The sequence below is a fragment of the Zingiber officinale genome, chromosome 8B (genome assembly GCF_018446385.1).
Source record: "Zingiber officinale cultivar Zhangliang chromosome 8B, Zo_v1.1, whole genome shotgun sequence".
In the NCBI taxonomy this organism is placed as follows: domain Eukaryota; kingdom Viridiplantae; phylum Streptophyta; class Magnoliopsida; order Zingiberales; family Zingiberaceae; genus Zingiber; species Zingiber officinale.
Genome location: NC_056001.1, coordinates 54803093 through 54818919, shown reverse-complemented (window position 1 = coordinate 54818919; position 15827 = coordinate 54803093). Strand labels below are relative to the sequence as shown.

General features: G+C 39.5%; 1 protein-coding gene across 1 annotated transcript; it reads right to left on the bottom strand.

Annotated features, from left to right (window-relative positions):
* Positions 1-1177: 1177 nt before the first annotated feature.
* On the bottom strand, positions 1178-3565 carry LOC122015857 (trihelix transcription factor GTL1-like). The gene is made up of 2 exons (XM_042572921.1): positions 2816-3565; positions 1178-2625 (listed from the first exon to the last, which is right to left on the bottom strand). The coding sequence occupies exons 1-2, from the start codon at positions 3400-3402 to the stop codon at positions 1362-1364; spliced, it is 1851 nt and encodes a 616-aa protein (XP_042428855.1). The 5' UTR covers positions 3403-3565; the 3' UTR covers positions 1178-1361.
* Between the last annotated feature and the right edge of the window lie 12262 nt (positions 3566-15827).

The following is a 15827-nucleotide window of genomic DNA, read 5'->3' as shown; positions in this document are numbered from 1 at the left end:
AACGAAACATGTCTACTCGAGGCCATCTCATACATTATTTGTCGATCATGCATTTAGCATGATGCCATAATGAAAAAGGGTTTGTCTCCCCCGGCACATAATCCTTCTCTACATGATACAAATCTCATGCAAACCTACCGAATCAACAAACTATTCTTCGGGGATTCGGTAGGTTCGAATGAGATTGAAGTATACATTTTATAAAAAAAAACAATCTCAATCCAAATCTAATCCGAACTCGAACTCAACCCAAAAATATTAAACCCGGATAACTTGACTAATTCTTTTTACTATTTTCCTTATAATTTTTTCCTTTTATCTCAAATCATAACTAATCTAAATATTAATATCCATAAAATATTTTAATTTTTAAAATAAAATTTAATTTAACCTCAAAAAATCCATAAAACTCTAAATACAAATCAATCCAAATCCGACTCAATCCGAAAACACCCTAATCCAAAAACTTCTAACCCAAACTCGATATTTTTCGAATCGACTCATGTCAGATTATCGAATTCATTTTTACACCCCTACAGTATTTTGTACTTACATATTAATTAGTCTAATTAATTGATTAATTAGTTTAAATCTAATGACCCATTACCCATCTGACAACTAAGAACATCTCCAATGTAAAATTTTTAAAGAGATATATGAAATAAAAAAGTTGAACAAAAAATTTCTAACCATATCTTGAACACCCATAACCTCATTAAAAAGCATGAGATCCACTGTCACATCATCGTTATAACAACATATCTATTTTTTTTACATTTCTTTTAATATTAATACTCATTATTTATAAATCACATAATCCACTCATTCGTCTTAAAATTATATCATATTAAATAAATATATTTTAAATTATTTAAATTATTATTATTATTTTATCTCAGCAAGCATATTTATAATATTTTAATAAATAAAATTTGAAAAGACACATGGGGTGGGCAAATGAAGGGGTGTTATAACACCTATGAATGGGTGTTATAACACTTCTTGATGTTTAACATAATTGTGAAGGGGTGTTATAAGACTACATTATAACATGCATCGCGGATGCCCTAAGAAAAAACTGTTATCTCCCAAATTAATCCGATAAATTCTGAACATGTGAATAATTAAATGATGTAGAGGATGGCACACAGGCATTACTCCGACCATTAGGCCCACATTTACACAAATTCCATACTAATTTTTAATAAATAAACGTGATGATGTATAAATATAATAAAGTACATTAGGATGATAAGCGATTATTATTAATTTCTTATCATTATTATATTAACCTACTAAAACATGTTATTATAGTGCTAATTCAAAAGCATAGCAAGCTTAGAGAAAGAGAAGAGGAAGATTTACCATTGCATTGGCTTTCCGTTGCTCTCTTCTACTTCTTCCTCCTCCTCCTCTTCTTCTTCTTCTTCACTTCGCTGCTCCTCGTCATCCTCCTCGCCGGGAGTCAACCGACTACTCTCGCCGACCGCTGGGGTTACAGTGGGAATCGTATTCGGATTGAGGGGCGGAGAATTCAAGTGAGCTGACGGAGGATTCTTGGTCTTGGAGTAGAGCTGGTCGAGCTGGTCGAAGTAAGGGCAGGTTTTGGACTGCTCTGGCGGCTTCCTCCCCTTCTCCTTCACCTTCCGGAAATACTTGTTGATGTTTTCCCACTTCTCCTTGCACCGCTTTGCGTTCCGGCGGTAGCCCATCGCCGCCATGGCTGAGCTTACCTCCTCCCACAGGGGGCCCTTCAGCCCTGGCTCATGGAACCGGCACTCCAGCCCCGACCGCACTCCGATCAATGCCTGCACCTCCGCCTTCGGCCATCGGCGCGTGTTCAGCGTCCGCGGCGTCGCTTGGTCTTCCCTGCCGCCGCCGGCATTGTTGAAAGCATCATGATTTGGCTTTTGGACTTTGTGCAATTCCTCTGCGGTGGAGAGTTGGGGGGGAATGGATGGGAGGTGGAGGTGCTTGCCGGTCATCTTCTCGATGAAGGAGACGATGGCGGCCTCGCGGGAGGTGGAGAGGGCACGCTCGTGGGCTCGCGCCGCCGCCTCACGGCTGGAGTTGGCGGCGTTTTGCTTCCGCCAGGCTTGCTCGTGGCCGGCGAGCTCCTGCTCCCGCTGCTCCATCAACTCCAGGAACTTCCGGTGGAGGCCCTCTTGGTGGTCCATCAGCTGCTTCACCAGGCGCTCGAAGAAGGCCGCCATCGCTCTCAGATGCCGAAGCCGCCGCTTCCTCCTCTTCCTGCTCCGCTCCTTGGAGGGCGAAGACTTCACCCTTTCGGTTGGTTCCTCTCCGGCTGACGTCTCCGACACTCCACCGACGGCAGCGTCCTGCGGCGGCGCGACGGCCGCGGCATGTAAGACAGGGTGGATCATGTCCTCGCCGGTTAGGGCAGAGCCGGAACCAGTTTGGCCGACGTTCGCACTGCCGCCGGGCTTGTAGATGGCCTCCAGTTCACTGAAGATCTTGTAATTGCTGCCGCCGGCGACCTCTCCCCGCTCGGAATCCACCATCTCTTTGCTCTTCTTGGAGAAATTGCTGCTGCTTCCGGCCTCCGCTTCCTCATCCTTGCGGCTCTTGTTGTTCCTGTCGATGTAGTCGATGTCGAGCGGCCTCCTGCAAAAGCAGATCTTTTTCTCTTATTAAATTTCATCCAAATCATTCCCAATCCTGTCTTTTTAGCCGTTCTTTTCATCTACTTTTCTCGTTTTCGCGATCAAAATTAAACTCCTAGGAATCATCAGCTGCAAATTTTCTTGTGGGCAAATCTACAAACACATGGTAGGCATAGTGAATAAACTATCACCAAGGAAGTTCTTCAATGCCGGAGTCGTCCTCTCTCTGCCAGTGATGCAGGCGGCTCTCCGATACATCGTCGCCTCGTAACATGCCGCCGTCGTCGTCAATTCTCTCGCAGCTTCCGCCGTCGACGGCGAGCTTAAAGCTCATCGCGGAGGCGAGGAAGGGCGGAGCGCCGGCGCCGGCGGCCGAGTTGTCAGGGCAGGAGTCTCGATCCATGGCCACGCCACCGAGGTGGTGCGCCGGGATGAACCTCCGTGTCTCAGGGAGGTACTGCTGCTGAGTGGGCTGTGGCGGGGGAGGAGAAGGAGGTGGATGGAAGAGGTGGAAGTACTGGTGGTGGTGGTGAGGAGGAGGAGGCGGGGGCTGGTGGAGGAGCTGTTGGGTGGTTGGGATGGACTGGAAGTGGGAGAAGAGCGGCGGCATCTGCGTCGGTTGCTGCGGTTGGTACTTGAAAGGGTGGTGCGCGAGGGCGGCGTCGGCGGTGGGAGTCGCAGCAGAGGCGGAGGAGGAGGAGATGGCGAAGAGGGAGGAGTTGTCGACCATGAATTGCTGGATCTCGGAGACTCCTCCATAGCCACCGCCGGATTGCATCTTCTTCTTCTGCTTCTTCTTCGTCGCCGGGAGGTGACACAACAACAATAAGGCGGTGGCAGATCGAAACAAAAGGGATAAAGAACTGTCGGAGAATGACGTCAGTAGGGAGAAGAGCCAATGCTGCGCATGTGCCCAGCACGAGCACCGGACAAGGGTGGAATGGTCATTTCACGAGGGGTCCAGAGAAAACCGATCTGGTTCAGAACAGGTTGGAGATAAATTCGAGCTAATTCTATATTTTGGATTTGTCCACTGACCAGTGAACTGAATCCAGATAGCTACCGACTCAAAATCAAAATTTTAAATTTATATAATCAAACTGTTAATATAGTTATGTTAGATATACGTGAATGGAGGAACAGTGGGAGTGAAAGAGATTTTTCATTATGAATAGGAAGTCCTATTATTGAAAGTTCGAACCCATATTAATTAGTTTATATTAATTTATATATATTGATAATTTAAATAAATATATAGAGAGATTTTTTTTTTCATGTGTAGATTCGCATGCTCAATTGAAATAATTAATATTTTATCACGTAAATATTTTTTTATTTATTTAAGTATATAACAGATATATTAAATTAAGTTTAATATAAAATTTAGGCCAAGTGAAACGTTGATATTTCACAACTTGAAGAATAATAATCATTGATTGATGATTGACGTTACCCATTGATTTGCGCTCCTATATATATATATGGAGGTTATGATCATTAGCAAAAAAGGTTATACACATAGAAAAGAAGCAGTAGCTCTCCACCTTCATTCCCATCCTCCTCTATCGTGCAACTTTTGCTCGACGGAGAACCCGTGATAGTAATCGGGTACCACTCAGTTCACTGTGATCATTAGTGCTTGGTGGGAATCATGCTTAACTGTTGTATCCTGAAAAATAGATAATCCGAGTAAACCTCAAAGCACAGTCAAAGGTGGGCGAATCTGTTTCAAGGAAACTGCGAACTCTCGCAAGCCTCGGTCCATTCACCCGCTCAGATTATTCGCTCGCTCGGCCTGCTTTGTCACTCGGGTTGCACTGCCCATGAACTGCTCGACCGTTCTACTAGCCCTGCCGCTCACCCGATTTACTCGATCGACCACTCTTCCTGGTTGGCCACTCTACTACTTGCCCCTCCGGCCCTTTAGTCCGTCCGACCGCTCTGCTCCACTCATTCAGAGACTTGGTGTTCGGCAATCTCCACTGCTCGACCTGTCAGCCGCCTGGGACATTAGGCTGCTCGGCTTATTCATCCACTTGCCCGCTCGACACTCATCCGCTCGAACAAGACCGCACAGCTTCTCATCCGTACGAACTCGGCCGCTCAAATTTTACTACTCTGATGCTCTGCTTGCTCAGCCACTCCGTAGGTAGCACTTGGCAAAAACCAACCCCCGCTGACAATCTGAGATTATCCGCTCAGATCATCTTGACAGATAAGTGAATTTAATTCGGTGTATTTAAATTCCACTAATTCTCAAAATCTCCGGTAGATTGTTTATCCAACAATCTTGAAACATATTCGATTCTGTTGAGATGACCACAAAATAAAGTGTTAGGGTGCAACAGACTCAACACATAAAAGCCCCCTCCGCCCCGATTGGAACTGTGTCAATCAATCACGGGGAAAAGCCAGAGAAGTTCAGTGGACTGAACTTCAAGAGGCAGAAGCAGAAGATGCTCTTCTACTTGACCACACTCAATCTGGTTAGGTTCTTGACCAATGACCCTCCCAAGCGTGCTGAGGATGTCAATGCGCAGACCATCAGTTCAGTGGAGGCAAGGACTCATTCTGAGTTCCTTTTGTTGGAATGTATACTAAAAGCCTTGGATGGATCAAGTGGTGGCCGACCCTAACTTGGTGTTGGATCGAAAGCGCTAGAAGGGGGGGGGGTGAATAGCGCTCGTGGTTTTCACTTTTCGTTTCGGAAATCTTATGAGTAACGCAGCGGAAATAAAAGACAGACACACCAAAGACTCCAAGATTTACTTGGTTCGGAGCCTGTGTCGACTCCTAATCCAAGGCCCGCGATCGTTGATCGCTTTCGGTGGGCAACAACTATAAGTTCGTAAATCTTTACAAAAAGGTGAGTACAAATATAAGCTTAAAAGAAAAGTTATACCGACAAACTACAAAAGATGAAAGTGATTGCCGATTGTCAGAGCAACAGAGTGTAGTCGAAGGTTTCGAAGCAACACACCAGATCACAAGTTCTTCTGTTCGAGTTCCATTGAAGCTGCACCCCGAGGCTCCCTTTTATAGCTCTGCAAAAACTGATCCAGATCCCCAAGGCTCGGGATCAAGTTTGACCCGAGGAGGATGTTAGGATGTATACTAAAAGCCTAGCTTTTGCTATAAATATTTATCTAGAAATAAGAATCACATTGGTCAAATGTCTACATTTATGATAAATGTAGTTGTTCAATTAATTTATATTATAGATAACATGGTGTGTGGTGTCACACACAGAAGATCATGTTATCGATTCTTTATAAATTATAAACAGTTGCTCACGACTAAGATGGAAATGAACAAACCATTGGAATAGTCGTAGTATAATTAGGTATTAGTTTATCTTGACTAATAAATTACATTAGTACACTCTAAGTGTATTGAGTAGGACCATTTTAAGTAAGTTCTTTTTATACTGATTTGATAAAAGAACTAGACCTTAGTTATTATGGAAGTGTGTGCTCTTAATCCTAATATAATAACAACCACATATATTTGATATTCATTTCTTTAATTTATCAATGGGTGAAATTTAGTTTGATAAATCAATAAGCCCGATAAGTTGGGAAATGATATCACTTATAGTGTGTGTTGTTGATTATAGAAGGAAACTGTGTCCTAGTAATCTAGGTCGATAATGTCCCCAAGAGGAGCTCATAAGGATTGTCATGTTAAACTCTGCAGGTGGACTTAGTCCGACATGACGATAAGGTTGAGTGGTACTATTCTTGGACTAAGATATTAATTAAGTGAGTTGTTAGTAACTCATTTAATTAGTGGACATTCGACATCTTAAACACAGGGAGACTAACACACTCATAATAAAAAGGAGTCCAAAATGTAATTTGGGATTGGTGCGGTAGTTCAATAATAATTCTTTAGTGGTATGAATTATTATTGATGAAGTTAAGTCGTGTGTTCAGGGCGAACACGGGAAGCTTAATTTCATCGGGAGACCAATATCAATTCCTCCTTTCGGTCCCTATCGTAGCCTCTTATATATAGAGATTTATACCCACCATATACCCAACTTCTTACCCACTCTTTGGTGGCCGGCCAAGCTAGCTTGGAACCCAAGCTAGGGCCGACCAAGACCCAAAGGTTGAGCCAAGTTGGTGGCCGGCCAATGCTTGGAGTCCAAGCATGATGTGGCCGGCCACATCATATTAAAAAGGATTTTATTTATAAATTTTTCTTATGTGGATTCCATGTTTTTAAAAGAGAGTTTGAAATTTAAATCTTTTCTTTTATAGCTTTCTACAAAAGATTATGAAAAGATTTGAAATCTTTCCTTATTTGTAAATTGAAAGGTGGATTTTAATTTTAAGAAAACTTTCCTTTTTAACCATGTTCATGATTTAAAAGAGAGTTTAAAAATTAAATATTCTCTTTTATTAGTTTCTACAAGAGATTTAGAAAAGATTTGATATCTTTCCTTATTTGTAAATTGAAAGGAGATTTTAATTTTTAGATATAACTTTTCTTTTTGGAAATCATCCACATATTTAAAAGAAAGATTTTAATTTATAAAATTTCCTTTTTATAATCCACCATGAAGGGAAAAATTATTGGAGAAATTTTTTATAAATTTTCGGAGACAAATTAGGAAGTTTTAATTCTTATTATAATTAAAACTCTTCTTGTTTATAGCTAAAGAGGTGGCCGACCATTGTAATTGAAAAAATAAAATTGTTTTTAATTAAAATAATTTTTTCTTTTTCATGGCAAAGGAATTAAGGAAATTTTTATTTAAATTTCCTTATTTGCCAATACCAAGGATTATAAAAGAGGGGGTAGAGGTGCCTTTATGGCTAACGACTCTATTCTATTCTTCCTCTCTTTTCCTCCTTGGTGGCCGGCTCTCTAGCTTCTCCCTCTTCTCTTCTTCTTGTGGCCGGCGGCAACTCCTCTTGGAGCTTTTGATGGTAGCCGGTTCTAGCTAGGAGAAGAAGGAGAGAAAGGAGGATTTGTTTCTAGCATCCCTTGGAGCTTGGTGGTGGTGGCCGAACCTCATATCTCTTGGAGTTTATGTGGTGGCCGAATCTTGCTTGGAGAAGAAGGTGGCTTAGGTGGATTCTCATCTCGGTAGATCGTTGTACACACAACGTCCGGGATAAGAAGAGAAATACGGTAGAAGATCAAGAGGTTATTTGCTTACAAAGAAAGGTATAACTAGTAATTATTTTCCGCATCATACTAGTTGTCTTTGTATAGTTATTTTTGGAAATACCAAACACAAGAGGCATATGATTCTAGAGTTTTTGGATTTATTTCGAAGTTGTGTTTCTTTTCTTTTATTTTTCGAATTTGTGATTCGATTATTTTTTTTTGTTAAACCTAGAGTTATTTAAAGAAATTAAATATTAGCTTTCCTTAAAAGGCTTTGTCTAGGCGGTGGTGGTTGCTCCCATATCCAAGAAGGCCATGTGTCTCGCCATGCAGTCCTGGAAGTCAATTTTAGAAATTAATATTTAATGGAATAAATAACATAGGTGGATTTGGATCAATAGTGTTAAGTTCCGCTTGCGATCCAAATCTAAACCATCAAGAACAGATAAGTTAAATTTGGAATCAATGATGTTAAGTTCCGTCTGTGATTCCTAATTTAACTTCTAAAGAACACAATAGGTTATTTAAGGAAAGGTTCGACACTTGTACAAAAAAATTTTGTACAGTGGAACTGGTACGTTTTCCTAGGACTAACCAACAATTAGTATCAGAGCTAGGGTTTGCCTCTGTGTGTTTGGTTTTCAAATTAGGTTATGCACATGTCATACATAATTTAGGCACGATAATAGTAGGATGTGCTAACTTTGTGGTTGTAAGCTCCAACTATTATGGATTATAGATGTTGTGTGTGATTGGACCCTTGGACATGTCAAGGGCATTATTTTGTGTGTGCATGATTGTATGTAACTAATACAGCTGGAGCTGTATTAGGCCTAGGATTTTAGAATTTTATTTTCGATCTAGATTACAAGTACATTTCCTCGTGGAATATAGGATCGATATATGTAAAATTCTATTTGTGTTGCGGATCGGATTCTTGTGAGGCGTGGTACCTTTGGTGCACCAGAGGCGCAGCGGAATAAGAAGATGGATGTGACAACTCGACCCGATGGCGGTGGCTAAAGATGGCAGCAGCTATGGTTGGAGCACATGGAGGACAGTAACAGGAAAATGCCATAATAGTTGGAAAATAATTTCCATATTTATTGCTTTTATTTACTGTGATGTGTGTGTATGCATGTGATGTATGATAGGATAACTTAAAATTCCTCACTTTAAATAACTAAGTGGGAGAGAGATTTATTTTAATAAATTCCACGGTCTCCATTACTGGTTTGTAAGTGATGCAAACAAACTTGCGCGTTGGCTCTGAGTGCCTTCCTCCATATCGAATGAGTTTGTTTGCAGATCACTAGATCAAACTTCCATTTAGGATGACTATAGAAAATTAATTTAGAGCGTGTGATCTTCCCCATCGGAAGGGGCATAATCTTATTAATGGACTTAGTGTCAAGTAATGGTATACACTTAGGCACGTCTAATAGTATCCTCTCCATCGGAGTCACTGCTATTATTTGTGTGACCAAAGAAAACCAACTATTAATTTGTCATAAAGATAGGTTGACAAGATAATAAAATTAAAACCCCCTCTAACAAATGTTGAGATTTTGTATACGTCCACACTATCGTGGCATACAAAAATTCATGGTGTATGAGATAATTTTATTTGTCAGTTTGACAAGAAAATAAAATTAATGGGAAAAACCCCTCTAACAAATGTTTGGTTTTGTATACGTCCACACTATCGTGGCATACAAAATTCACGGTGTTTGAGGAAATTTTATTTGTCATAAAGACTTATTGACAAGATAATTAATGGGTAAAACCCTCCTCTTACAAATGTTCAATTTTGTATACGTCCACACTATCGTGGCATGCAAAATTCACGGTGTTTGAGGTGTTGGTGAATTTAAATAATATTGTTTGAGGAATCAATATTATTTTAAATTCAAAAGTTTTGACCAAATATTTGATCAAAGATAGATCAACTATTAATTTTATTCGTCATAAAATAAAGTTGATGAGATAATAAAATTAACGGATAAAATCTCCTTTTTGATTTTGTATACGTCCACACTATCATGACATACAAAATTCATGGGGATTTTAAGGTATTGGACTTGACCAAATATTTTTGTGATTCTTAGGATTTAAAATGTTTGTCCATCCCCTAGTTGTTATACTATAAAATAGACTTAGTAGTTCCAATTATAATGATTGAAAATAGGACTTGGACATTAAGGTAGGCTGTCCTCTTAGAACTAAGAACAATATAGGTGTATTTCATTCATTAGTTAATACATGATTAGTGGTGTTATTTATCGGTACCTGGTGTGTAGAAATGAGAGCCACTAATCATGTCTGCAATTCATTGCAGAGGTTCCAGGAAACCCGACAACTATATGAAAAGAAAAACACCGTCCACATGGGCACTGCTGTAAAAGTGGCAGCTGTTGCAGTGGGAGATGTTTATCTTTTGATAAGAATAAAACATGAATTTTTTAGTAATTGTCTTTACGTACCAAGTTTAAAAAGAACTAGTTTTCAGTTTCTAAACTATTCAAAGAACTTGATATTCTGCCTCTTTTAATAACAAAGTTGTTATCAAGAAAAAGAGGGAAGTTATCTGTTCTGGTACGTTGGTTGGCAATTTATAAATCCAATAACTCCCACGATGCAACAAATGGAAATTAGTAACACATCTTCTAACTTAAGAGAAAGCAACCTTCGGAAATGAACCAATTATATCTTTGGCATCTAAGGCTAGGTTATATTAACTTGAGTAGGATTCATTGGTAGCTGATGAACTTTTGGGTTCATTGGTAGTGGAAATCTTTCCAACCTGCGAGTCTTACTTGGAAGGAAAAATAACTAAGAAGCTTTTAAGTCTAAGGGGTATGGAGCCAAAGATACATTGGAATTGGTTCATTCTGATTTGTGTGGTCCTATGACTATCCAGACAAGAGGTAGTTTCAAATATTTCGTCTATTTTATAGACAACTATTTGAGACACAGAAAGATTTACTTGATACACTGCAAGTCTAAGTGCATTGATTAGTTCAAAGAGTACGAGGCTGATGCGGAGAAATATCAAAGTAAAAATATCAAGACACTACGGTGAGATCGTAGTAGCAAGTACCTCTTGGGAGAATTTAGGAGTCACTTATCAGAAGTCAGAATTCAATCCCAACTAACTGCACCTGGTACACCCCAACAGAATAGTGTAGTAGAAAGAAGGTATAAGGCTCTTATGGAATAATTAGATAGATGATGAGTTATTTAGAAAATTACCAAATTCGTTTTAAGGATATACACTGGAAACGGAAGTGAACATAATACCTTCTAAGTCAGAATTCTCTACTCCCATAGAATTGCAGAATAGGCGTAAGTCTATGTTGGTTGCTACTCGGAAAACCTAGAGGTTCCACTGTACAAAAATTTTGTACAAAGATCTGAACATTTTCATAGCTACCATGTGTTCTTTTAAATTAAATTTTGGATCGCCTGCGGAACTTAACACGTTTGATCCAAAACTTAATCTATTTGTTCTTTTAGGTTTTGACTTGGATCTCCTGCGGAACTTTACACGTTTGATCCAAATCACCTAAGTTATTAATTCCATTAAATATTAATTTCCATAATTGGTTCCCAGTACTGACGTGGCGAGGCACATGGCCTTCTTGGATATGGGAACAACCACCACCGACTAGACAAAACCTTTTAAGGAAAGCTAATATTTAATTTCCTAAAATAACTTTAGGTTAACCGAAAGGAACAATCAAATCACAAGGAAAAGTAAAAACAAAAGAACACAACATCGAAAAACATATTCGAAATACTAGAATCGTAAGCCTCTTGTATTTGGTATTTATTTCCAAAAATAACTAGTATGATACGGAAAGGAAAAATTACTAGTTATACCTTTTAGAAAGACCTCTTGATCTTCTACCGTATTCCTCTTCTAACCTCGGACGTTGTGTGGGCAACGATCTTCCGAGATGAGAAATCACCAACACACCTTCTTCTCCTCCTTGCTAGGTTCGGCCAAAACAAGAGCTTCACCAAGGATGAAGAAAACCACCAACCAAGCTCCAAGGGATGCAAGCTTTCTCTCCTTCTTCTTCTTCTTCTCCAAGTAGTATCCGGCCACCACAAGAGCTCCAAGGGAGATGAAGAATTCGGCCACCACAAAGAGGAAGAGAGAAAGAGAGGATGGCCGGCCACAACACCAAGGAAAAGAGGGAGAGAACAATAGAAGTTGTAACACATGAATGCACCCCTACCCCTTCTTTTATATTCCTTGGCTTTGGCAAATAAGGAAATTTATTTATAATAAAACTTCCTTAACTTTCCTTGACAACAATTAATTAAGAAAAATTAAATAAAATTTCTTAATCAATTAATCATGGTCGGCCACCTCAAATAGATAAATTAGGAGAGTTTCAATCAACAATTAAAACTTCCTTATTTGTCTTTGGAAATTTAAAAAAATAAAATTTCCCTTTATAATCCCTTCATGGTTGATAAAATTTTTTTTATATAATTTTAATTTTTCAATATGTGAATAATTTTCAAAGAGAAAAATAAAATATCTTTCCAATCTACAAATAAGGAAAGAGATCTAATCTCTTTCTTTAATCTTTTGTAGATCCTTTTAAGAGAGATATTTTAATTCTCTTTAATAAATTATATCTTTCACATAATAAAAATTAAAAATTAAAATTCTTTTTAATTTAATGGGGGCCGACCACCTAAGCTTAGGTTCAAGTTAGGGCCGGCCACCCATGAATTAAGGCTTGGCCGGCCCTAGCTTGAACCACAAGCTTGCTTGGTCGGCCCCTATATCATGGGTACAAAGGTGGGTATAGGTGGGTATAGTACTCTATAAATAAGAGGCTACGATAGGGACCGAGAGGAGGAATTGGTTTTGGTCTCCCGATAAAATTAAGCATCCCGTGTTCGCCCCGAACACACAACTTAATTTTATCAATAATAATTCATTCCACTAGAGAACTATTATTGAACTACCGCACCAATCTCAAATTATATTTTTGGGCTCCTTCTTATTATGAGTGTGTTAGTCTCCCTGTGTTTAAGATGTCGAATGTCCACTAATTAAGTGAGTTACTGACAACTCATTTAATTAATATCTTAATCCAAGAATAGTACCACTCAGCCTTATCGTCATGTCGGACTAAGTCCACCTGCAGGGTTTAACATGACAATCTTTATGAGCTCATCTTGGGGATATTATCAACCTAAATTACTAGGACACAGTTTCCTTCTATAATCAACAACACACACTATAAGTGATATCATTTCCCAACTTATCGTGCTTATTGATTCATCGAACTAAATCTCACCCTTTGATAAATTAAAGAAATAAATATCAAATATATGTGCTTGTTATTATATTAGGATTAAGAGCACACACTTCCATAATAACTGAGGTCTTTGTGTCACGCCCCCAAAGGAGTCTCTGCCAGACAAAAATCCGACAGTATCTCCCCTGTACCGGTGACAATCTGAAGCATCACTACAAGCAAAATACATCAGCCACATGCGGCTGGAATATTTATATACACAACCACGCAGTTATAATAACAGCCCACACGGCTGGAATGAAACAATCACAACCACGCAGTTATATATATAACAGCCCACACGGCTGTATCAAAACACAGCGGAAAAACGAAGGAAAGCCCACACAACACAAATAAATACAATGCATGCCGGCACGGCTTAAACACAAATACAATACCAAAATCATAGGATAGCCACATGGCTATACACAAATACAATGCCAAAAATAAGAAAAGAACATACAAAAGAAAACAAGCACGGTCTTCGGATGTGACGTAGGACCCGGCAGACAGGATACTCCGAGCGACACCAACCATCTACAGGCTACCTGAAAACATAAATGTACAAAGGCGGTGGTGAGTATAGGTAACTCAGCGGGTAATAGACAAGATAGTGCATGGTCCATAAACAACATGGAGATCACAAGTATACAGTCTCAGTAGGGAATAAAGAACATGATCCTATTATCATAATCAATGCATCTGAACATATCAGACCTACTAACCTGACATACATACTGTACAAACCACAACCGACATAATGATAGATACATACCCAATCTGGAATCAACCCATGGTACAATGGTCAGTAAACTCACCATATCTGCAACAGACCTACTCGTGACACCTGTGCAATATAAATACGACTGCAAATACATGTAAAATAAATGACATGTATGCAGCATGACAACCATATGCAACAATCATATCGCAAACAAATGCAACATACCACAAACACATGCAACTAGTATCTACTAGGCATGTATGCAAATACATCTCCAACGATGCACCGCGCATCAAATGCAAACGTGCATGCATGCTCCATGGTCATCCCCGCCACCTCTCTAGACACCACGACCCCTGTATGGCCGAGAGGCTTGGGTCCGTGACAAACCGTACAAGCCTCCAGTACATGCACCGCTATAGGCGGCCGAAGCGGACGGTCAGCTAAGTAGTTATATAACTACATAGCTAAGGGTCCCTGACCACTCACATCTCTAGCCCTCTGACAACTGTACCCTCAAGACTCACTACTCCAGAGTGGTCGAGGCTGACAGAACACTGAGTGGCTGCGACAGGACTAGCTCCACTCCAAACTACCACTCTCCATCAGTGGCCGAATGGACGGCTATAAAAGACTGACAACCCTCTCAACTATAAGGGAGACTATAGTCGTCAGTATGCCATGAATGATGAACATGATATATATATATAATCATGATACGGACACCGTCATCATCCATGCAACTCTAAATCCACCTAAGTACCCCGCAACATGAGTATAATCATCATGATACCTCCATATATCCCACCAAACATATGTATATAACTACACATGTATAGTCAACCAAAAATCTCCCATAACCCCCAACAGACACGCCTACACAACCCCACGTGTACAATCAACATATATCCTCCAGTAAAAACACATCAAATACGTGTATAAACCACAGACATATAATCAACACAACCCCAATCATCACACCAGACAGAAGTATACACGACATACGGATGGACAAGCCTCATATGAATACCACCAACGAAGTAACCCCTACCATACATACTCTACATGTACACAAATACCACAGAGTATAGATAATCCAAAGTGTAGACTGTATAAGAATTAAATAGATCATCACAAGGGTCAAGCATCGGTATCAAGCAGGAAAGCAACAAACGAACACGATATAAGATAAAGCATCCTAAACCATCACATAAAACCATGCACTAAGCTCAATAAAATCTACATAGAGTCAAGGAAGAAATACCCGCCTTAAAATGTATATCGTGTCAAGTAACCTCGCGTCAAGACGCTCGCCCCGAATCCAAGTCCTGCATCAATCAATGTATATGTATTTATTTAGCTAAATTCATAAGAACTAAACTAGCTAAATAAAATTCCTAACCCAATTAAGATAACTCCACTCAAATCTGATATCTGATTAATCTCCAAAAAAATCCTTAATCACACAGCCCAATTAGAATAAGCTAATCATGAATCCATCATATAAAATTCATCCACCCAGATTAATCCAACTAAGTTTAACTCAATCCACAAATGAATCCCAAACTCATAACCGATCATAAACTCCAACATCCCATTATTATCTACTATACATCATAAATCAAACATACTTAATCATTCTCATGATTCACCTCTAACAATTTATCCAAACAACCACAAATCATGCAAATCCAATCTCCCCATAAATCTAACATGTATAATTCTTCCACATAATCACTCCCTAACCACCACATCAACCACTCATAAATCTAAGCAAGCACAAACCCTAGCATACTCTAGAAACTAATTTTAGCAACATACTAATAAATCCAATAGAAATACCTCATTGGAACATCACTTACCCTGGGGAGGTAGCAACAGATCCAAACTCACAACCCCACAGGAACACCTGCCGACAGCTACCATGGATTCCCTATACCATTTCTATCCACAATCAACACAGGGCCTAGTTGTAGAACCATTAGTTTACTGAATTCCTTATCATGCATAGCCCTACTCACCTGAATTAATTCC